Here is a 24,353-nt window from a genome sequence, read left to right as displayed (position 1 = left end):
AATAGGCCTATAATTTTCTAACTTTAATCTACTGCCCCTATTTTTGAATAAGATCGTTAACATTCCAGTTGACATAGACTCAGGGATTTCCTTATTCTCTTCCATATAATGAAACACCCTCACTAAAATGGGTGCCAAAATATCTACAAAGACTTTATAGAACTCATTTGTTAAACCATCCAAACCCGGACTTTTATTACCTTGCGTGCTAACAATTGCTTCCTTGATTTCCATAATCGAAATCTCTTCATCACACATCATTCTATCTGCCTGCGATACTTTGGCACTAATTGTATCCAACACTTTTACAACACACACTTTATCTACATCATTCTTTTTGTAAAGATTTCTGTAAAAGGTTTCAACTGTCTCTAAGATCCCAACAAAATCGTTTACCTTTACACCTCTTTCATCTTCCAACTCTACAATGTAACTCTTAGTTTGTTTTCTTTTTCCAGACCCAAAAAAAAGGATGTACATTTCTCTCCCTCCAAAGCGTACTGTGCCCTGCTCCTAACAATAGCACCCAAACATTTATTTTTTTCATAACGACCCAGCTCTGCATGGATTTTCAAATAATTCACAACATCATAGTCTGGATCCGTATCAGCCTTTTCAAGTTCATGCAACATCCTATTCCTAAGCATTATTTCTTTCTGCTTATCTAAACGGTTATGATTTTTTGCGTACCTAATACTCCTATTTTTTACTTTTACTTTCACTTCCTCCCACCATAAACACACATTCTCTTTTAACAGTACATTAGACATTTCATCATTAATACATTCAACAATTTCATTTCTATATCCTTCCTCCTTTAACAGACTGGCATTTAAACACCAGACACCTCCCCCTCTCCTCTCCACACCAAAACCCATTTGAAATGACATTACTGCATGATCACTATATGCTGTAAAGGTATATGACACCTTCTTAACATTCTGCACCAATTCTTGTTTTGCTAGACATAAATCAATTCTGCTTTGTTTTAATTCCTTTAGAACCACCTGCCTTCTAGAGAATACTCTTCTGTTTGGATTTTCAGCCCTCCATATATCTACTAGATTCTCCTCATTCATAAGTTTCCATAATGCATTTCTAGAAGAGTCATATCTGAATTTAGCACAACTAGAGGCATCCATTCTACTACACCTCACATTAAAATCTCCTATCAGTATACAGTTTTCTGAGCACAGTGTTTTTAATTTGTGAAACATTTCTCTCCTTTCAGATTCAATGTTTGAAGCATAAACATTAATTAAACGAAAAACTACATTTTGAACTTCAAATTCAATTACAATAAGTCTGCCATCATTGTCAGCATATATTTCTTTTACATTTTGCACCACATCATTTTTTATCAAAATAGCCACACCACATGTTTTATCCCCTCCATGACTACAAAAAATTAAATCTGACCATTTACTCTTAATCTCCTGCATTTTGGAGTCTGTCCAATTGGTCTCTTGAAAACACAACATGTCTGCCTTAACAGACACTAATACCTGCTCAAATTTGCTCATGTTTCTCAAACTGTTACCATTTAGGGATGCGACTGTAATCATTATGAATGTGTGCAGAAGTATAATCAGAGCCAAACAAGTCCTTAAAAATCCTACTTTTTCTTCTTCCAAAACCCATCATCTCCCTGGTTTTCGACAATGACCTCTTATTTTTTACAAACAACTGAAGATCCTCACTATCTATTTCATCATCCGTCTCTTTATTTGGATTTTTGGGGGATCGGCGGGGAAGCCTTTTGAAAAGTGCGCTTTAACAGTGCCCGTGACTTCAGTGGACCCAGCCCACTCTTTGGTGTAATTTTTACACAGGCTTAAAGCTGGCTCAGGCACCTGAGAAGCACCTTGCACCATCTCTACCTGTGTATGTCTTTCACCCATCATGTGCTGCTGTTCCACCTTGTCAGCAGCAGAGACTAAAACGGCGTCTCGTGCTTTGCCAGGAGACATTACAGGCTCTTCAAGCTTATCTGCCACTGTCTCTGGAGTCACACTCTCCATGTCACTCTCATCCTCCCTCTCCATAGGCACACTCCCCTCTTCCTCAGACGTGAGGTCCATTGTTTGCAAAAGTAAGTGATTTTCTCCCTTATTACAGCTACATCTAACTTTAGGTCTGTCACACATTTTGCACACATTTCCTATGTTCCGACATTCTCTGGCATAATGCCCTTGTTCACTACATTTGTGGCATGTGAATTCCGGACATTCCTTAAGTATGTGCCCCGGCTGAATACATAATCTACATACCTTCACTTGATTGTCGTGGATTACACGAAAATATTCAAATCCCTCGACAGTGTTAAATTTTGTAGAATATGGCAAGGATTGCACATTGTCTGTAAACTTTACCTTGCAAAATCTTGTCCCATCTACAATGTCCGTTCCTGGCCACATCCTCCTCTTGATTGGCGTGGTCGCCTTCACCTTCCAGCCTTTTAGTTTCTCTTCTATCTCCTCATCCGTAATGTATGCGGGCAAGTTCAAAAAGGACACCACCAGCTCATCGTTCCCTAGTTCTTTAGCCATGATTTGACAGTTCTTTATCTTTAGCCCGTCTATTAGTCTTTCTTTTCCATTTACATGAGACATTGTTACTTCATACTTATTCCCGTCTTTCATTCGACATCCCAGTATTGTTCCGCAAACTTCCTTTATTCCTCTCAGCAATTCCATCGTTGTTATTTTCCCTTCTCCACTTATTTCCACGTTCACCGTCAGTTCCTTCTCATATGTTCTTTTTTTCAGTTCTTCGTTTAACATTCTGATTTCACTGTTGTCCTTTCTCGTCGTCGTTTGTATTCTTGATGTCGAAGCCATGTTGTCCGTCCGGTTATTTTAAGCAATATCCCCCAAACAGCTCACGCTGATGGGGGACAATAGCAAAAACGTTTCACAGAAACTTCACTACAGTCACTCACAAACTTTCAAACTTATAAGTCAACTAGACCTAAAAAAAAACGATATTCTCTCTCAAGCACTCAGACACCTGCTTCTCTTCCACTTCCTGAAACTCCAAAAAGGGGCGTGTGAAGCGAACGTGATAACCACTATACTACAGAAACTGCTGCTTGATTTTCCTGCAAGAAGTAAACCGAATTTTACAGATATTCAGGGCACGTATTCGAATTTCCAAAATACAGAATTTATGAAAATAACAATTCTTTGTTAAAAGTACAGTACCTACTGCACGTGTCAAAGAGCTCTGTTTCCGCCCGGTTTCGAACCGAGGACCTTTCGCGTGTTAAGCGAACGTGATAACCACTACACTACAGAAACTTCTTCAACAATTATCTGCAAGGAGTAAACCGAATTTTACAGATATTCATGGCACGTATTCGAATTTCCAAAATACAGAATTCATGAAAATAACAATTCTTTGTTGAAAGTACAGGACCTACTGCATGTGTCAAAGAGCTCTGTTTCCGCCCGGTTTTGAACCGAGGACCTTTCGCGTGTTAAGCGAACGTGATAACCACTACACTACAGAAACTTCTGCAACAATTATCTGCAAGGAGTAAACCGAATTTTACAGATATTCATGGCACGTGTTCAAATTTCCAAAATTAGGCATTTATGAAAATAACTATTCTCTGTTAATAGTACAGTACCTACTGCACGTGTCAAAGAGCTCTGTTTCCGCCCGGTTTCGAACCGAGGACCTTTCACGTGTAAAGAGAACGTGATAACCACTACACTACAGAAACTGCTGCTTGATTTTTCTGCAAGGAGTAAACCGAATTTTACAGATATTCATGGCACGTGTTCAAATTTCCAAAATTAGGCATTTATGAAAATAACTATTCTCTGTTAATAGTACAGTACCTACTGCACGTGTCAAAGAGCACTGTTTCCTCCCAGTTTCGAACCGAGGACCTTTCGCGTGTAAAGCTAACGTGATAACCACTACACTACAGAAACTGCTGCTTGATTTTTCTGCAAGGAGTAAACCGAATTTTAAAAATATTCATGGCACGTATTCGAATTTCCAAAATAAAGAATTCATGAAATTTTCTGTTACCACTACGGTAAATCAGAATGTGTCAATGAGCGCTGTTTCCGCCCGGTTTCGAACCAGGGACCTTTCGCGTGTAAAGCGAACGTGATAACCACTACACCACAGAAACTACTGCTACAATTAGCTGCAAGGAGTAAACCGAATTTTAAAAATATTCATGGCACGTATTCGAATTTCCAAAATAAGAGAATAATGAAATTCTCTGTTAACACTATGGTACTTCTTGAATGTGTCAATGAGCGTTGTTTCCGCCCGGTTTCGAACCAGGGACCTTTCGCGTGTGAAGCAAACGTGATAACCACTACACTACAGAAACTGCTGCTACATTTAGCTGCGAGGAATAAACCGAATTTTACAGATATTCATGGCACGTATTCGAATTTCCAAAATACAGAATTCATGAAAATAACAATTCTTTGTTGAAAGTACAGCACCTACTGCACGTGTCAAAGAGCTCTGTTTCCGCCCGGTTTCGAACCGAGGACCTTTCGCGTGTTAAGCGAACGTGATAACCGCTACACTACAGAAACTGCTTCAACAATTATCTGCAAGGAGTAAACCGAATTTTACAGATATTCATGGCACGTGTTCAAATTTCCAAAATTAGGCATTTATGAAAATAACTATTCTCTGTTAATAGTACAGTACCTACTGCACATGTCAAAGAGCACTGTTTCCTCCCGGTTTCAAACTGAGGACCTTTCACGTGTAAAGCTAACGTGATAACCACTACACTACAGAAACTGCTGCTTGATTTTTCTGCAAGGAGTAAACCGAATTTTAAAAATATTCATGGCACGTATTCGAATTTCCAAAATAAGAGAATAATGAAATTCTTTGTTAACACTATGGTACTTCTTGAATGTGTCGATGAGCGTTGTTTCCGCCCGGTTTCGAACCAGGGACCTTTCGCGTGTGAACAAACGTGATAACCACTACACTACAGAAACTGCTGCTTGATTTTCCTGCAAGAAGTAAACCGAATTTTACAGATATTCAGGGCACGTATTCGAATTTCCAAAATACAGAATTTATGAAAATAACTATTCTTTGTTGAAAGTACAGTACCTACTGCACATGTCAAAGAGCTCTGTTTCCCCCGGTTTCAAACCGAGGACCTTTCGCGTGTTAAGCGAACGTGATAACCACTACACTACAGAAACTTCTTCGACAATTATCTGCAAGGAGTAAACCGAATTTTACAGATATTCATGGCACGTGTTCAAATTTCCAAAATTAGGCATTTATGAAAATAACTATTCTCTTTTAAAAGTAATGTACCTACTGCACGTGTCTAAGAGCACTGTTTCCGCCCGGTTTCGAACCGAGGACCTTTCGCGTGTAAAGCGAACGCGATAACCACTACACTACAGAAACTGCTGCTTCATTTTCCTGCAAGAAGTAAACCGAATTTTACAGATATTCATGGCACGTGTTCAAATTTCCAAAATTAGGCATTTATGAAAATAACTATTCTCTGTTAATAGTACAGTACCTACTGCACATGTCAAAGAGCACTGTTTCCGCCCGGTTTCAAACTGAGGACCTTTCACGTGTAAAGCGAACGTGATAACCACTACACTACAGAAACTGCTGCTACATTTTCCTGCAAGGAGTAAACCGAATTTTACAGATATTCATGGCACGTATTCGAATTTCCAAAATACAGAATTCATGAAAATAACAATTCTTTGTTGAAACTACAGTACCTACTGCACTTGTCAATGAGCTCTGTTTCCGCCCGGTTTCGAACCGAGGACCTTTCGCGTGTTAAGCGAACGTGATTTTTTTTTTTTTTTTTTATTATTATCAAAAATGTTTGTTTACAATATTTACAGTACAATCTACTGTTTACAGTACAATCCACAGAGAACAATACAGAAGACACTAGACTAACAGAGGCAGGTGAACAATTCACCCCCTATCAAATTATCAACAAAGAAAATATCAAAACAGTGCTTTCAAAAATTATAAGTGATACCTCCACTCTCCTCTCGTGAAATTAACCCACTCCCTTCAACAAAAGACTCATCAAAATGTTCCATCCCATAATTAAACAACATATCTATGTGTTTACTGAACAGTGCTATAAAGATACTCCACACCTGAACCCTCTTTCTGTCAAAAGAAACATAATTCCTCCTACAAAAAATAGCATACCTCACAAAACTCAAAACCATATTCAACAAACACACATTAGCACCCTCACATTTACCAGACACTCCAAATAACAAAAGTTCCTCCCACGCATACTTTTTCACGAAATCTCCCCCCCAGTTTCTACATAACATTTCCTTAACTTTACAAAAAAAATATTTTAAATCCTCACATTCTATAAACAAATGCATAAGCGTTTCCGGGATACGTCCACATACGTCGCATTCCCTTTCTATCTCACAATTAATTTTCTTTAGCACCACCTTTGTAAATATTCTATTATGTCTTAGTTTGAAATCATTATTTTCACACTCCTTACTATTATATTTTACATTTAAATTTCCCCATATCTTTTTTTCATCCAATTCCGGAAAAACTACTTTCCAAAATTTCTCAGCAGCCGGCCTTCTACACACTTTTCCTACCATTATTCTATACAATCTTTTCACTGGTATACTAGATAAATGTACTTTCTTCTTACTGCTACCAATGAACAAATTAGGAAATACAAATAAATCTTCTCTTTCAACTTCACTATTTATTAAATCAACCCATGCTCTTGGTATACTATTCTTTATCTTGTCATACATATTATTCACTGTTCCCCTTCCCACCTCTTCATCCCATTCATTGATTATGTCAAAAATAGCTTCCCCAGGTAAAAACCCTGGAATTACCTCATATGTATAATCTTTTATTTGCCGTAGACCTGCACTCATAAATACTTTATTATACAAAACTTTTTCTTTGTTCTTGATTTTCTCATTCAGAAATATAGGTTGATTCATAATCAGGTCAATATGTCCACATTCATAATATACATTAGGCAACAACTCTGCCCATGCATTTAGCACCTCTTTATAAAAATCTGGTACCTTTTCAAACATTGCCCTTTTAAGCCCCATCAATAAACCATTATCCTCACAACCACCACTCTCCTCTAAGTAGACTCTAAAGAAGTGTTTCCAGCCATAATCTTCACTGTCATACAAATATTTCTTTACTGTTTTTATCCTAATAGCTTTTCTTTTGACATCTAAATCTACAAGTTTTAAACCTCCATCCACATAGTCAGCAATCAATGTTTTCTGAGATATTCTCACTCCTTTACCATCCCATATAAAATTTGACACCACATTATTCAATTCATTTAGGACCCACTCCGGCATGTCCAGGACTCCCAAAACATACACAAATTTGGATAATACCAAAGCATTTGCAACAATTACTTTCCCTTGTAACTTTAGTTTTCTATTTTTCCAGAAATTCAACGTTAGCTTGACTTTATTAAGGATCCCAGTCCAAGTTATATCTTTTGCCTCTTTCTCCTTTACACCAATGTTTACTCCCAGCACTTTAATAAAATCCTTTGCGCTCTTGAATGGAATCTCACACCCGTTTACATTGATATCCCCAACAAACATTATTTCAGTCTTCTCTATATTAACTTTAGCACCCGATGCCTTGCCATATATATCTATGATCCCCATAATGCTTCCAATACTTTCTATATCCTTCACAGTACAAGTAGTGTCATCAGCGTACTGATGTACAACACTGACACCACCACCTGGGATTCCAACACCCCTTACTTCTTTATTACTATTTATCAATGTAGCTAACGGTTCTGTAGAAACACTGTACAGCAGAGCTGACAAAGGACAGCCCTGCCTTACTGACCTCTCCACAGGGAAAGTATCTGTTAACACTCCGTTACATTTAACACAACTTTTAGCCCCACTATACAACAGGTTGATCCAAGATACAAACTTTGGCCCAAACCCAAACCTCTCCAAAGTCTGTAATAAAAAGCTGTGCTCCACTCTATCGAAAGCTTTGTTAAAGTCCAAACTTAAAACTATACCACCTTCATTTTTCATTTGATTAACAACATCCCTAATTGTACAAATTACATCTGCAATATCTCTTCCAGGTATGCCGTAGGCTTGTGTTGATTCAATAATACTCCCAATCACCTTTTTCATCCTATTCGCTAACACTTTAGTCAGTATCTTATAATCCGAATTTAGAAGGCTAATAGGCCTATAATTTTCTAACTTTAATCTACTGCCCCTATTTTTGAATAAGATCGTTAACATTCCAGTTGACATAGACTCAGGGATTTCCTTATTCTCTTCCATATAATGAAACACCCTCACTAAAATGGGTGCCAAAATATCTACAAAGACTTTATAGAACTCATTTGTTAAACCATCCAAACCCGGACTTTTATTACCTTGCGTGCTAACAATTGCTTCCTTGATTTCCATAATCGAAATCTCTTCATCACACATCATTCTATCTGCCTGCGATACTTTGGCACTAATTGTATCCAACACTTTTACAACACACACTTTATCTACATCATTCTTTTTGTAAAGATTTCTGTAAAAGGTTTCAACTGTCTCTAAGATCCCAACAAAATCGTTTACCTTTACACCTCTTTCATCTTCCAACTCTACAATGTAACTCTTAGTTTGTTTTCTTTTTCCAGACCCCAAAAAAAGGATGTACATTTCTCTCCCTCCAAAGCGTACTGTGCCCTGCTCCTAACAATAGCACCCAAACATTTATTTTTTTCATAACGACCCAGCTCTGCATGGATTTTCAAATAATTCACAACATCATAGTCTGGATCCGTATCAGCCTTTTCAAGTTCATGCAACATCCTATTCCTAAGCATTATTTCTTTCTGCTTATCTAAACGGTTATGATTTTTTGCGTACCTAATACTCCTATTTTTTACTTTTACTTTCACTTCCTCCCACCATAAACACACATTCTCTTTTAACAGTACATTAGACATTTCATCATTAATACATTCAACAATTTCATTTCTATATCCTTCCTCCTTTAACAGACTGGCATTTAAACACCAGACACCTCCCCCTCTCCTCTCCACACCAAAACCCATTTGAAATGACATTACTGCATGATCACTATATGCTGTAAAGGTATATGACACCTTCTTAACATTCTGCACCAATTCTTGTTTTGCTAGACATAAATCAATTCTGCTTTGTTTTAATTCCTTTAGAACCACCTGCCTTCTAGAGAATACTCTTCTGTTTGGATTTTCAGCCCTCCATATATCTACTAGATTCTCCTCATTCATAAGTTTCCATAATGCATTTCTAGAAGAGTCATATCTGAATTTAGCACAACTAGAGGCATCCATTCTACTACACCTCACATTAAAATCTCCTATCAGTATACAGTTTTCTGAGCACAGTGTTTTTAATTTGTGAAACATTTCTCTCCTTTCAGATTCAATGTTTGAAGCATAAACATTAATTAAACGAAAAACTACATTTTGAACTTCAAATTCAATTACAATAAGTCTGCCATCATTGTCAGCATATATTTCTTTTACATTTTGCACCACGTCATTTTTTATCAAAATAGCCACACCACATGTTTTATCCCCTCCATGACTACAAAAAATTAAATCTGACCATTTACTCTTAATCTCCTGCATTTTGGAGTCTGTCCAATTGGTCTCTTGAAAACACAACATGTCTGCCTTAACAGACACTAATACCTGCTCAAATTTGCTCATGTTTCTCAAACTGTTACCATTTAGGGATGCGACTGTAATCATTATGAATGTGTGCAGAAGTATAATCAGAGCCAATGTGCTGCTGTTCCACCTTGTCAGCAGCAGAGACTAAAACGGCGTCTCGTGCTTTGCCAGGAGACATTACAGGCTCTTCAAGCTTATCTGCCACTGTCTCTGGAGTCACACTCTCCATGTCACTCTCATCCTCCCTCTCCATAGGCACACTCCCCTCTTCCTCAGACGTGAGGTCCATTGTTTGCAAAAGTAAGTGATTTTCTCCCTTATTACAGCTACATCTAACTTTAGGTCTGTCACACATTTTGCACACATTTCCTATGTTCCGACATTCTCTGGCATAATGCCCTTGTTCACTACATTTGTGGCATGTGAATTCCGGACATTCCTTAAGTATGTGCCCCGGCTGAATACATAATCTACATACCTTCACTTGATTGTCGTGGATTACACGAAAATATTCAAATCCCTCGACAGTGTTAAATTTAGTAGAATATGGCAAGGATTGCACATTGTCTGTAAACTTTACCTTGCAAAATCTTGTCCCATCTACAATGTCCGTTCCTGGCCACATCCTCCTCTTGATTGGCGTGGTCGCCTTCACCTTCCAGCCTTTTAGTTTCTCTTCTATCTCCTCATCCGTAATGTATGCGGGCAAGTTCAAAAAGGACACCACCAGCTCATCGTTCCCTAGTTCTTTAGCCATGATTTGACAGTTCTTTATCTTTAGCCCGTCTATTAGTCTTTCTTTTCCATTTACATGAGACATTGTTACTTCATACTTATTCCCGTCTTTCATTCGACATCCCAGTATTGTTCCGCAAACTTCCTTTATTCCTCTCAGCAATTCCATCGTTGTTATTTTCCCTTCTCCACTTATTTCCACGTTCACCGTCAGTTCCTTCTCATATGTTCTTTTTTTCAGTTCTTCGTTTAACATTCTGATTTCACTGTTGTCCTTTCTCGTCGTCGTTTGTATTCTTGATGTCGAAGCCATGTTGTCCGTCCGGTTATTTTAAGCAATATCCCCCAAACAGCTCACGCTGATGGGGGACAATAGCAAAAACGTTTCACAGAAACTTCACTACAGTCACTCACAAACTTTCAAACTCATAAGTCAACTAGACCTCCAAAAAAAACGATATTCTCTCTCAAGCACTCAGACACCTGCTTCTCTTCCACTTCCTGAAACTCCAAAAAGGGGCGTGTGAAGCGAACGTGATAACCACTACACTACAGAAACTGCTGCTTGATTTTCATGCAAGAAGTAAACCGAATTTTACAGATATTCAGGGCACGTATTCGAATTTCCAAAATACAGAATTTATGAAAATAACAATTCTTTGTTGAAAGTACAGTACCTACTGCACGTGTCAAAGAGCTCTGTTTCCGCCCGGTTTCGAACCGAGGACCTTTCGCGTAAAGCGAACGTGATAACCACTACACTACAGAAACTTCTTCAACAATTATCTGCAAGGAGTAAACCGAATTTTACAGATATTCATGGCACGTATTCGAATTTCCAAAATACAGAATTCATGAAAATAACAATTCTTTGTTGAAAGTACAGTACCTACTGCACGTGTCAAAGAGCTCTGTTTCCGCCCGGTTTCGAACCGAGGACCTTTCGCGTGTTAAGCGAACGTGATAACCACTACACTACAGAAACTTCTGCAACAATTATCTGCAAGGAGTAAACCGAATTTTACAGATATTCATGGCACGCGTTCAAATTTCCAAAATTAGGCATTTATGAAAATAACTATTCTCTGTTAATAGTACAGTACCTACTGCACGTGTCAAAGAGCACTGTTTCCTCCCAGTTTCAAACTGAGGACCTTTCACGTGTAAAGAGAACGTGATAACCACTACACTACAGAAACTGCTGCTACATTTATCTGCAAGGAGTAAACCGAATTTTACAGATATTCATGGCACGTGTTCAAATTTCCAAAATTAGGCATTTATGAAAATAACTATTCTCTGTTAATAGTACAGTACCTACTGCACGTGTCAAAGAGCACTGTTTCCTCCCAGTTTCAAACTGAGGACCTTTCACGTGTAAAGCTAACGTGATAACCACTACACTACAGAAACTGCTGCTTGATTTTTCTGCAAGGAGTAAACCGAATTTTAAAAATATTCATGGCACGTATTCGAATTTCCAAAATAAAAAATTCATGAAATTTTCTGTTACCACTACGGTAAATCAGAATGTGTCAATGAGCGTTGTTTCCGCCCGGTTTCGAACCAGGGACCTTTCGCGTGTGAAGCGAACGTGATAACCACTACACCACAGAAACTACTGCTACAATTAGCTGCAAGGAGTAAACCGAATTTTAAAAATATTCATGGCACGTATTCGAATTTCCAAAATAAGAGAATAATGAAATTCTTTGTTAACACTATGGTACTTCTTGAATGTGTCGATGAGGGTTGTTTCCGCCTGGTTTCGAACCAGGGACCTTACGCGTGTGAACAAACGTGATAATCACTACACTACAGAAACTGCTGCTACATTTAACTGCGAGGACTAAACCGAATTTTACAGATATTCATGGCACGTATTCGAATTTCCAAAATACAGAATTCATGAAAATAACAATTCTTTGTTGAAAGTACAGCACCTACTGCACGTGTCAAAGAGCTCTGTTTCCGCCCGGTTTCGAACCGAGGACCTTTCGCGTGTTAAGCGAACGTGATAACCGCTACACTACAGAAACTGCTTCAACAATTATCTGCAAGGAGTAAACCGAATTTTACAGATATTCATGGCACGTGTTCAAATTTCCAAAATTAGGCATTTATGAAAATAACTATTCTCTGTTAATAGTACAGTACCTACTGCACATGTCAAAGAGCACTGTTTCCTCCCGGTTTCAAACTGAGGACCTTTCACGTGTAAAGCTAACGTGATAACCACTACACTACAGAAACTGCTGCTTGATTTTTCTGCAAGGAGTAAACCGAATTTTTAAAATATTCATGGCACGTATTCGAATTTCCAAAATGAGAGAATAATGAAATTCTTTGTTAACACTTTCGTACTTCTTGAATGTGTCAATGAGCGTTGTTTCCGCCTGGTTTCGAACCAGGGACCTTTCGCGTGTGAACAAACGTGATAACCACTACACTACAGAAACTGCTGCTTGATTTTCCTGCAAGAAGTAAACCGAATTTTACAGATATTCAGGGCACGTATTCGAATTTCCAAAATACAGAATTGATGAAAATAACAATTCTTTGTTGAAAGTACAGTACCTACTGCACATGTCAAAGAGCTCTGTTTCCCCCCGGGTTCAAACCGAGGACCTTTCGCGTGTTAAGCGAACGTGATAACCACTACACTACAGAAACTTCTTCGACAATTATCTGCAAGGAGTAAACCGAATTTTACAGATATTCATGGCACGTGTTGAAATTTCCAATTTTAGGCATTTATGAAAATAACTATTCTCTTTTAAAAGTAGTGTACCTACTGCACGTGTCTAAGAGCACTGTTTCCGCCCGGTTTCGAACCGAGGACCTTTCGCGTGTAAAGCGAACGCGATAACCACTACACTACAGAAACTGCTGCTTGATTTTCCTGCAAGAAGTAAACCGAATTTTACAGATGTACATCGCACGTGTTCAAATTTCCAAAATTAGGCATTTATGAAAATAACTATTCTCTGTTAATAGTACAGTACCTACTGCACATGTCAAAGAGCACTGTTTCCTCCCGGTTTCAAACTGAGGACCTTTCACGTGTAAAGCGAACGTGATAACCACTACACTACAGAAACTGCTGCTACATTTAGCTGCAAGGAGTAAACCGAATTTTACAGATATTCATGGCACGTATTCGAATTTCCAAAATACAGAATTCATGAAAATAACAATTCTTTGTTGAAAGTACAGTACCTACTGCACTTGTCAAAGAGCTCTGTTTCCGCCCGGTTTCGAACCGAGGACCTTTCGCGTGTTAAGCTGAACGTGATTTTTTTTTTTTTTTTTTTTTTTTTATATTATCAAAAATGTTTGTTTACAATATTTACAGTACAATCTACTGTTTACAGTACAATCCACAGAGAACAATACAGAAGACACTAGACTAACAGAGGCAGGTGAACAATTCACCCCCTATCAAATTATCAACAAAGAAAATATCAAAACAGTGCTTTCAAAAATTATAAGTGATACCTCCACTCTCCTCTCGTGAAATTAACCCACTCCCTTCAACAAAAGACTCATCAAAATGTTCCATCCCATAATTAAACAACATATCTATGTGTTTACTGAACAGTGCTATAAAGATACTCCACACCTGAACCCTCTTTCTGTCAAAAGAAACATAATTCCTCCTACAAAAAATAGCATACCTCACAAAACTCAAAACCATATTCAACAAACACACATTAGCACCCTCACATTTACCAGACACTCCAAATAACAAAAGTTCCTCCCACGCATACTTTTTCACGAAATCTCCCCCCAGTTTCTACATAACATTTCCTTAACTTTACAAAAAAATATTTTAAATCCTCACATTCTATAAACAAATGCATAAGCGTTTCCGGGATACGTCCACATACGTCGCATTCCCTTTCTATCTCACAATTAATTTTCTTTAGCACCACCTTTGTAAATATTCTATTATGTCTTAGTTTGAAATCATTATTTTCACACTCCTTACTATTATATTTTACATTTAAATTTCCCCATATCTTTTTTTCATCCAATTCCGGAAAAACTACTTTCCAAAATTTCTCAGCAGCCGGCCTTCTACACACTTTTCCTACCATTATTCTATACAATCTTTTCACTGGTATACTAGATAAATGTACTTTCTTCTTACTGCTACCAATGAACAAATTAGGAAATACAAATAAATCTTCTCTTTCAACTTCACTATTTATTAAATCAACCCATGCTCTTGGTATACTATTCTTTATCTTGTCATACATATTATTCACTGTTCCCCTTCCCACCTCTTCATCCCATTCATTGATTATGTCAAAAATAGCTTCCCCAGGTAAAAACCCTGGAATTACCTCATAAGTATAATCTTTTATTTGCCGTAGACCTGCACTCATAAATACTTTATTATACAAAACTTTTTCTTTGTTCTTGATTTTCTCATTCAGAAATATAGGTTGATTCATAATCAGGTCAATATGTCCACATTCATAATATACATTAGGCAACAACTCTGCCCATGCATTTAGCACCTCTTTATAAAAATCTGGTACCTTTTCAAACATTGCCCTTTTAAGCCCCATCAATAAACCATTATCCTCACAACCACCACTCTCCTCTAAGTAGACTCTAAAGAAGTGTTTCCAGCCATAATCTTCACTGTCATACAAATATTTCTTTACTGTTTTTATCCTAATAGCTTTTCTTTTGACATCTAAATCTACAAGTTTTAAACCTCCATCCACATAGTCAGCAATCAATGTTTTCTGAGATATTCTCACTCCTTTACCATCCCAAATAAAATTTGACACCACATTATTCAATTCATTTAGGACCCACTCCGGCATGTCCAGGACTCCCAAAACATACACAAATTTGGATAATACCAAAGCATTTGCAACAATTACTTTCCCTTGTAACTTTAGTTTTCTATTTTTCCAGAAATTCAACGTTAGCTTGACTTTATTAAGGATCCCAGTCCAAGTTATATCTTTTGCCTCTTTCTCCTTTACACCAATGTTTACTCCCAGCACTTTAATAAAATCCTTTGCGCTCTTGAATGGAATCTCACACCCGTTTACATTGATATCCCCAACAAACATTATTTCAGTCTTCTCTATATTAACTTTAGCACCCGATGCCTTGCCATATATATCTATGATCCCCATAATGCTTCCAATACTTTCTATATCCTTCACAGTACAAGTAGTGTCATCAGCGTACTGATGTACAACACTGACACCACCACCTGGGATTCCAACACCCCTTACTTCTTTATTACTATTTATCAATGTAGCTAACGGTTCTGTAGAAACACTGTACAGCAGAGCTGACAAAGGACAGCCCTGCCTTACTGACCTCTCCACAGGGAAAGTATCTGTTAACACTCCGTTACATTTAACACAACTTTTAGCCCCACTATACAACAGGTTGATCCAAGATACAAACTTTGGCCCAAACCCAAACCTCTCCAAAGTCTGTAATAAAAAGCTGTGCTCCACTCTATCGAAAGCTTTGTTAAAGTCCAAACTTAAAACTATACCACCTTCATTTTTCATTTGATTAACAACATCCCTAATTGTACAAATTACATCTGCAATATCTCTTCCAGGTATGCCGTAGGCTTGTGTTGATTCAATAATACTCCCAATCACCTTTTTCATCCTATGCGCTAACACTTTAGTCAGTATCTTATAATCCGAATTTAGAAGGCTAATAGGCCTATAATTTTCTAACTTTAATCTACTGCCCCTATTTTTGAATAAGATCGTTAACATTCCAGTTGACATAGACTCAGGGATTTCCTTATTCTCTTCCATATAATGAAACACCCTCACTAAAATGGGTGCCAAAATATCTACAAAGACTTTATAGAACTCATTTGTTAAACCATCCAAACCCGGACTTTTATTACCTTGCGTGCTAACAATTGCTTCCTTGATTTCCATAATCGAAATCTCTTCATCACACATCATTCTATCTGCCTGCGATACTTTGGCACTAATTGTATCCAACACTTTTACAACACACACTTTATCTACATCATTCTTTTTGTAAAGATTTCTGTAAAAGGTTTCAACTGTCTCTAAGATCCCAACAAAATCGTTTACCTTTACACCTCTTTCATCTTCCAACTCTACAATGTAACTCTTAGTTTGTTTTCTTTTTCCAGACCCCAAAAAAAGGATGTACATTTCTCTCCCTCCAAAGCGTACTGTGCCCTGCTCCTAACAATAGCACCCAAACATTTATTTTTTCATAACGACCCAGCTCTGCATGGATTTTCAAATAATTCACAACATCATAGTCTGGATCCGTATCAGCCTTTTCAAGTTCATGCAACATCCTATTCCTAAGCATTATTTCTTTCTGCTTATCTAAACGGTTATGATTTTTTGCGTACCTAATACTCCTATTTTTTACTTTTACTTTCACTTCCTCCCACCATAAACACACATTCTCTTTTAACAGTACATTAGACATTTCATCATTAATACATTCAACAATTTCATTTCTATATCCTTCCTCCTTTAACAGACTGGCATTTAAACACCAGACACCTCCCCTCTCCTCTCCACACCAAAACCCATTTGAAATGACATTACTGCATGATCACTATATGCTGTAAAGGTATATGACACCTTCTTAACATTCTGCACCAATTCTTGTTTTGCTAGACATAAATCAATTCTGCTTTGTTTTAATTCCTTTAGAACCACCTGCCTTCTAGAGAATACTCTTCTGTTTGGATTTTCAGCCCTCCATATATCTACTAGATTCTCCTCATTCATAAGTTTCCATAATGCATTTCTAGAAGAGTCATATCTGAATTTAGCACAACTAGAGGCATCCATTCTACTACACCTCACATTAAAATCTCCTATCAGTATACAGTTTTCTGAGCACAGTGTTTTTAATTTGTGAAACATTTCTCTCCTTTCAGATTCAATGTTTGAAGCATAAACATTAATTAAACGAAAAACTACATTTTGAACTTCAAATTCAATTACAATAAGTCTGCCATCATTGTCAGCATATATTTCTTTTACATTTTGCACCACATCATTTTTTTATCAAAATAGCCACACCACATGTTTTATCCCCTCCATGACTACAAAAAATTAAATCTGACCATTTACTCTTAATCTCCTGCATTTTGGAGTCTGTCCAATTGGTCTCTTGAAAACACAACAATGAGCGTTGTTTCCGCCTGGTTTCGAACCAAGGACCTTTCGCGTGTGAAGCGAACGTGATAACCACTACACTACAGAAACTGCTGTAACACTTACCTGCAAGGAGTAAAACGAATTTTACTGATATTCATGGCACGTGATCGAATTTCCAAAATTAGGAATTTATGAAAATAACTATTCTCTTTTAAAAGTACAGTACCTACTGCACGTGTCAAAGAGCACTGTTTCCGCCCAGGTTTCGAACCGAGGACCTTTCGCGTGTAAAGCGAACGTGATAACCACTACACTACAGAAACTGCTGCTTGATTTTCCTGCAAGAAGTGAACCGAATTTTACAGATATTCATGGCACGTATTCGAATTTCCAAAATAAGGCATTTATGAAAATAACTATTCTCTGTTAATAGTATTGTACCTACTGCACATGTCAAAGAGCACTGTTTCCTCCCGGTTTCAAACTGAGGACCTTTCACGTGTAAAGCTAACGTGATAACCACTACACTACAGAAACTGCTGCTTGATTTTTCTGCAAGGAGTAAGCCGAATTTTAAAAATATTCATGGCACGTATTCGAATTTCCAAAATAAAGAATTCATGAAATTTTCTGTTACCACTATGGTACTACAGAATGTGTCAATGAGCTTTGTTTCCGCCCGGTTTCGAACCAGGGACCTTTCGCGTGTGAAGCGAACGTGATTTTTTATTTTTTTTATTTTTTTTTTAATTATCAAAAATGTTTGTTTACAATATTTACAGTACAATCTACTGTTTACAGTACAATCCACAGAGAACAATACAGAAGACACTAGACTAACAGAGGCAGGTGAACAATTCACCCCCTATCAAATTATCAACAAAGAAAATATCAAAACAGTGCTTTCAAAAATTATAAGTGATACCTCCACTCTCCTCTCGTGAAATTAACCCACTCCCTTCAACAAAAGACTCATCAAAATGTTCCATCCCATAATTAAACAACATATCTATGTGTTTACTGAACAGTGCTATAAAGATACTCCACACCTGAACCCTCTTTCTGTCAAAAGAAACATAATTCCTCCTACAAAAAATAGCATACCTCACAAAACTCAAAACCATATTCAACAAACACACATTAGCACCCTCACATTTACCAGACACTCCAAATAACAAAAGTTCCTCCCACGCATACTTTTTCACGAAATCTCCCCCCAGTTTCTACATAACATTTCCTTAACTTTACAAAAAAATATTTTAAATCCTCACATTCTATAAACAAATGCATAAGAGTTTCCGGGAAACGTCCACATACGTCGCATTCCCTTTCTATCTCACAATTAATTTTCTTTAGCACCACCTTTGTAAATATTCTATTATGTCTTAGTTTGAAATCATTATTTTCACACTCCTTACTATTATATTTTACATTTAAATTTCCCCATATCTTTTTTTCATCCAATTCCGGAAAAACTACTTTCCAAAATTTCTCAGCAGCCGGCCTTCTACACACTTTTCCTACCATTATTCTATACAATCTTTTCACTGGTATACTAGATAAATGTACTTTCTTCTTACTGCTACCAATGAACAAATTAGGAAATACAAATAAATCTTCTCTTTCAACTTCACTATTTATTAAATCAACCCATGCTCTTGGTATACTATTCTTTATCTTGTCATACATATTATTCACTGTTCCCCTTCCCACCTCTTCATCCCATTCATTGATTATGTCAAAAATAGCTTCCCCAGGTAAAAACCCTGGAATTACCTCATATGTATAATCTTTTATTTGCCGTAGACCTGCACTCATAAATACTTTATTATACAAAACTTTTTCTTTGTTCTTGATTTTCTCATTCAGAAATATAGGTTGATTCATAATCAGGTCAATATGTCCACATTCATAATATACATTAGGCAACAACTCTGCCCATGCATTTAGCACCTCTTTATAAAAATCTGGTACCTTTTCAAACATTGCCCTTTTAAGCCCCATCAATAAACCATTATCCTCACAACCACCACTCTCCTCTAAGTAGACTCTAAAGAAGTGTTTCCAGCCATAATCTTCACTGTCATACAAATATTTCTTTACTGTTTTTATCCTAATAGCTTTTCTTTTGACACCTAAATCTACAAGTTTTAAACCTCCATCCACATAGTCAGCAATCAATGTTTTCTGAGATATTCTCACTCCTTTACCATCCCATATAAAATTTGACACCACATTATTCAATTCATTTAGGACCCACTCCGGCATGTCCAGGACTCCCAAAACATACACAAATTTGGATAATACCAAAGCATTTGCAACAATTACTTTCCCTTGTAACTTTAGTTTTCTATTTTTCCAGAAATTCAACGTTAGCTTGACTTTATTAAGGATCCCAGTCCAAGTTATATCTTTTGCCTCTTTCTCCTTTACACCAATGTTTACTCCCAGCACTTTAATAAAATCCTTTGCGCTCTTGAATGGAATCTCACACCCGTTTACATTGATATCCCCAACAAACATTATTTCAGTCTTCTCTATATTAACTTTAGCACCCGATGCCTTGCCATATATATCTATGATCCCCATAATGCTTCCAATACTTTCTATATCCTTCACAGTACAAGTAGTGTCATCAGCGTACTGATGTACAACACTGACACCACCACCTGGGATTCCAACACCCCTTACTTCTTTATTACTATTTATCAATGTAGCTAACGGTTCTGTAGAAACACTGTACAGCAGAGCTGACAAAGGACAGCCCTGCCTTACTGACCTCTCCACAGGGAAAGTATCTGTTAACACTCCGTTACATTTAACACAACTTTTAGCCCCACTATACAACAGGTTGATCCAAGATACAAACTTTGGCCCAAACCCAAACCTCTCCAAAGTCTGTAATAAAAAGCTGTGCTCCACTCTATCGAAAGCTTTGTTAAAGTCCAAACTTAAAACTATACCACCTTCATTTTTCATTTGATTAACCTCTTGGGGCTAGGTGGGACGCTAGCGTGCCACCTGTGGTGCACTCCATCAACAGCAGGTGCATTTCAAGAGCGGCAAATTTGAATCCAAATAAATGTCAAAATTCAAATTTTTCAAAAATACAACTATGTTACACCATTTGAAAGATAAACATCTCCTTAATCTAACCACGTTTTACGATTTCAAAAAGGTTTTACGGCGAAAGCATAAATTTAGAGTATGTTAGGACAGTACATTTACAAGAGTTGTGTGTAATGTTTTGTCAAGTCAAAGACAGGGTCACCAAAACCATAAAACCAGCTAAAATGATACACTAACCTTTTACAATCTCCATCAGATGACACTCCTAGGACATTATGTTAGACAATGCATGCATTTTTAGTTCTATCAAGTTCATATTTATATACAAAAACAGCGTTTTACTATGGCATTGATGTTGAGGAAATCGTTTCCCTCCAATAACCGGCAGTCAAGTCAGCGTCAGAAATTAAATAATTAAAATTAGAAAACATTGTTAAAATATTATATTGTCATTTAAAGAATTATAGATTTACATCTTTTGAACGCAATCAACTTGCCAGATTTAAAAATAACCTTACTGGGAAATCACACTTTGCAATAATCTGAGCACTGTGCCCAGAAAAATACGCGTTGCGATACAGACTAGACGTCATGTTGGGGAGATCTAAAATCGAAAATACTATGTAAATAATCCATTACCTTTGATTCTCTTCATCAGATGTCACTTCCAGGTATCACAGGTCCATAACGAATGTAGTTTTGTTCAAAAAAGCTCATCATTTATGTCCAAAAATCTCCGTCTCGTTAGCACATGATGTAAGCCAGCCGGACTTCTCGTCATGAACGAGGGGAAAAAATATATTTCCGTTCGTTCAAACATGTCAAACGTTGTATAGCATAAATCATTAGGGCCTTTTTAACCAGAACATGAATAATATTCAAGGTGGACGAATGCATAGCCTTTTATAACGTATTGGAACGAGGGTACCCAACATGAAGTAGCGCGCCAGGTGTCTAATGGGACATCACCGTTCCATGGCTCTTGTTCGGTCAGATCTCCCTCCAGAAGACTCAAAACACTTTGTAAAGGCTGGTGACATCTAGTGGAAGCAATAGGAAGTGCCAAAATATTCCTAAACCCCTGTGTCTTTCAATGGGATAGCTTTAAAGTCAATACAACACATCAGGTATCCACTTCCTGTCAGAAAATGTCTCAGGGTTTTGCCTGCCAAATGAGTTCTGTTATACTCACAGACACCATTCAAACAGTTTTGGAAACTTTAGAGTGTTTTCTATCCATATATAATAAGTATATGCATATTCTAGTTACTGGGTAGGATTAGTAACCAGATTAAATCGGGTACATTTTTTTTATCCAGACGTGCAAATGCTGCCCCCTAGACCCAACAGGTTAACAACATCCCTAATTGTACAAATTACATCTGCAATATCTCTTCCAGGTATGCCGTAGGCTTGTGTTGATTCAATAATACTCCCAATCACCTTTTTCATCCTATTCGCTAACACTTTAGTCAGTATCTTATAATCCGAATTTAGAAGGCTAATAGGCCTATAATTTTCTAACTTTAATCTACTGCCCCTATTTTTGAATAAGATCGTTAACATTCCAGTTGACATAGACTCAGGGATTTCCTTATTCTCTTCCATATAATGAAACACCCTCACTAAAATGGGTGCCAAAATATCTACAAAGACTTTATAGAACTCATTTGTTAAACCATCCAAACCCGGACTTTTATTACCTTGCGTGCTAACAATTGCTTCCTTGATTTCCATAATCGAAATCTCTTCATCACACATCATTCTATCTGCCTGCGATACTTTGGCACTAATTGTATCCAACACTTTTACAACACACACTTTATCTACATCATTCTTTTTGTAAAGATTTCTGTAAAAGGTTTCAACTGTCTCTAAGATCCCAACAAAATCGTTTACCTTTACACCTCTTTCATCTTCCAACTCTACAATGTAACTCTTAGTTTGTTTTCTTTTTTCCAGACCCAAAAAAAAGGATGTACATTTCTCTCCCTCCAAAGCGTACTGTGCCCTGCTCCTAACAATAGCACCCAAACATTTACTTTTTTCATAACGACCCAGCTCTGCATGGATTTTCAAATAATTCACAACATCATAGTCTGGATCCGTATCAGCCTTTTCAAGTTCATGCAACATCCTATTCCTAAGCATTATTTCTTTCTGCTTATCTAAACGGTTATGATTTTTTGCGTACCTAATACTCCTATTTTTTACTTTTACTTTCACTTCCTCCCACCATAAACACACATTCTCTTTTAACAGTACATTAGACATTTCATCATTAATACATTCAACAATTTCATTTCTATATCCTTCCTCCTTTAACAGACTGGCATTTAAACACCAGACACCTCCCCTCTCCTCTCCACACCAAAACCCATTTGAAATGACATTACTGCATGATCACTATATGCTGTAAAGGTATATGACACCTTCTTAACATTCTGCACCAATTCTTGTTTTGCTAGACATAAATCAATTCTGCTTTGTTTTAATTCCTTTAGAACCACCTGCCTTCTAGAGAATACTCTTCTGTTTGGATTTTCAGCCCTCCATATATCTACTAGATTCTCCTCATTCATAAGTTTCCATAATGCATTTCTAGAAGAGTCATATCTGAATTTAGCACAACTAGAGGCATCCATTCTACTACACCTCACATTAAAATCTCCTATCAGTATACAGTTTTCTGAGCACAGTGTTTTTAATTTGTGAAACATTTCTCTCCTTTCAGATTCAATGTTTGAAGCATAAACATTAATTAAACGAAAAAACTACATTTTGAACTTCAAATTCAATTACAATAAGTCTGCCATCATTGACAGCATATATTTCTTTTACATTTTGCACCACATCATTTTTTATCAAAATAGCCACACCACATGTTTTATCCCCTCCATGACTACAAAAAATTAAATCTGACCATTTACTCTTAATCTCCTGCATTTTGGAGTCTGTCCAATTGGTCTCTTGAAAACACAACAATGAGCATTGTTTCCGCCTGGTTTCGAACCAGGGACCTTTCGCGTGTGAAGCAAACGTGATAACCACTACACTACAGAAACTGCTGTAACACTTACCTGCAAGGAGTAAAACGAATTTTACTGATATTCATGGCACGTGATCAAATTTCCAAAATTAGGAATTTATGAAAATAACTATTCTCTTTTAAAAGTACTGTCCCTACTGCACATGTCAAACACCACTGTTTTCGCCCGGTTTCGAACCGAGGACCTTTCGCGTGTAAAGCGAACGTGATTTATTTATTTATTTATTTTTTTTTTTTTGCTGCTTGATTTTCCTGCAAGAAGTAAACCGAATTTTACAGATATTCATGGCACGTATTCGAATTTCCAAAATAAGGCATTTATGAAAATAACTATTCTCTGTTAATAGTATTGTACCTACTGCACATGTCAAAGAGCACTGTTTCCTCCCGGTTTCAAACTGAGGACCTTTCACGTGTAAAGCTAACGTGATAACCACTACACTACAGAAACTGCTGCTTGATTTTTCTGCAAGGAGTAAACCGAATTTTAAAAATATTCATGGCACGTATTCGAATTTCCAAAATAAAGAATTCATGAAATTTTCTGTTACCACTATGGTAGTGCAGAATGTGTCAATGAGCGTTGTTTCCGCCCGGTTTCGAACCAGGGACCTTTCGCGTG

The 24,353-nt window shown here is 37.1% G+C and overlaps 1 protein-coding gene and 15 non-coding genes across 17 annotated transcripts; all 16 read right to left on the bottom strand.

Moving 5' to 3' along the window:
• Positions 1-1,628: 1,628 nt before the first annotated feature.
• On the bottom strand, positions 1,629-11,005 carry LOC123738547 (uncharacterized). 2 transcript variants are annotated; one of them, XM_045713462.1, is made up of 2 exons: positions 9,831-11,005; positions 1,629-1,904 (listed from the first exon to the last, which is right to left on the bottom strand). In XM_045713462.1, exons 1-2 carry the CDS (start codon positions 10,764-10,766, stop codon positions 1,704-1,706), a joined length of 1,137 nt encoding a protein of 378 aa, XP_045569418.1. In that variant the 5' UTR covers positions 10,767-11,005; the 3' UTR covers positions 1,629-1,703. The 2 variants fall into 2 exon arrangements, with proteins under 2 accessions (XP_045569418.1, XP_045569417.1); XM_045713461.1 differs by having other exon boundaries at positions 1,629-1,919; positions 9,846-11,005.
• Positions 3,227-3,299, bottom strand: trnav-aac (transfer RNA valine (anticodon AAC)). Its single transcript has one exon. It is a non-coding gene; the product is annotated as a tRNA-Val (tRNA).
• On the bottom strand, positions 3,441-3,513 carry trnav-aac (transfer RNA valine (anticodon AAC)). The gene has a single exon. It is a non-coding gene; the product is annotated as a tRNA-Val (tRNA).
• Positions 3,655-3,727, bottom strand: trnav-uac (transfer RNA valine (anticodon UAC)). Its single transcript has one exon. It is a non-coding gene; the product is annotated as a tRNA-Val (tRNA).
• Positions 4,075-4,147, bottom strand: trnav-uac (transfer RNA valine (anticodon UAC)). The gene has a single exon. It is a non-coding gene; the product is annotated as a tRNA-Val (tRNA).
• On the bottom strand, positions 4,282-4,354 carry trnav-cac (transfer RNA valine (anticodon CAC)). Its single transcript has one exon. It is a non-coding gene; the product is annotated as a tRNA-Val (tRNA).
• trnav-aac (transfer RNA valine (anticodon AAC)) lies at positions 4,496-4,568 on the bottom strand. The gene has a single exon. It is a non-coding gene; the product is annotated as a tRNA-Val (tRNA).
• trnav-uac (transfer RNA valine (anticodon UAC)) lies at positions 5,343-5,415 on the bottom strand. The gene has a single exon. It is a non-coding gene; the product is annotated as a tRNA-Val (tRNA).
• A 360-nt stretch (positions 11,006-11,365) lies between the features above and the next one.
• trnav-aac (transfer RNA valine (anticodon AAC)) lies at positions 11,366-11,438 on the bottom strand. Its single transcript has one exon. It is a non-coding gene; the product is annotated as a tRNA-Val (tRNA).
• Positions 11,439-11,999: 561 nt separating this feature from the next.
• trnav-cac (transfer RNA valine (anticodon CAC)) lies at positions 12,000-12,072 on the bottom strand. The gene has a single exon. It is a non-coding gene; the product is annotated as a tRNA-Val (tRNA).
• Positions 12,073-12,419: 347 nt separating this feature from the next.
• On the bottom strand, positions 12,420-12,492 carry trnav-aac (transfer RNA valine (anticodon AAC)). The gene has a single exon. It is a non-coding gene; the product is annotated as a tRNA-Val (tRNA).
• Positions 12,493-13,053: 561 nt separating this feature from the next.
• On the bottom strand, positions 13,054-13,126 carry trnav-aac (transfer RNA valine (anticodon AAC)). Its single transcript has one exon. It is a non-coding gene; the product is annotated as a tRNA-Val (tRNA).
• Positions 13,127-13,267: 141 nt separating this feature from the next.
• trnav-uac (transfer RNA valine (anticodon UAC)) lies at positions 13,268-13,340 on the bottom strand. Its single transcript has one exon. It is a non-coding gene; the product is annotated as a tRNA-Val (tRNA).
• Positions 13,341-17,648: 4,308 nt separating this feature from the next.
• trnav-cac (transfer RNA valine (anticodon CAC)) lies at positions 17,649-17,721 on the bottom strand. The gene has a single exon. It is a non-coding gene; the product is annotated as a tRNA-Val (tRNA).
• A 141-nt stretch (positions 17,722-17,862) lies between these two features.
• trnav-uac (transfer RNA valine (anticodon UAC)) lies at positions 17,863-17,936 on the bottom strand. Its single transcript has one exon. It is a non-coding gene; the product is annotated as a tRNA-Val (tRNA).
• Positions 17,937-23,674: 5,738 nt separating this feature from the next.
• Positions 23,675-23,747, bottom strand: trnav-cac (transfer RNA valine (anticodon CAC)). Its single transcript has one exon. It is a non-coding gene; the product is annotated as a tRNA-Val (tRNA).
• Between the last annotated feature and the right edge of the window lie 606 nt (positions 23,748-24,353).

This window comes from Salmo salar, unplaced genomic scaffold, assembly GCF_905237065.1.
Source record: "Salmo salar unplaced genomic scaffold, Ssal_v3.1, whole genome shotgun sequence".
NCBI classification, from domain to species: Eukaryota; Metazoa; Chordata; class Actinopteri; order Salmoniformes; family Salmonidae; genus Salmo; species Salmo salar.
Note: the sequence above shows the minus strand (reverse complement) of the source record. Positions and strands in the feature narration are given on the sequence as shown.

Excerpts from the sequence above, each read along its gene's own strand:
- LOC123738547 (XM_045713462.1), bottom strand. The coding sequence starts at position 10,766 with ATGGCTTCGACATCAAGAATACAAACGACGACGAGAAAGGACAACAGT. Across the intron at positions 1,905-9,830 it reads ACAAGGTGGAACAGCAGCAC|ATGATGGGTGAAAGACATAC; the intron begins ATTGGCTCTGAT and ends GAACAGCAGCAC.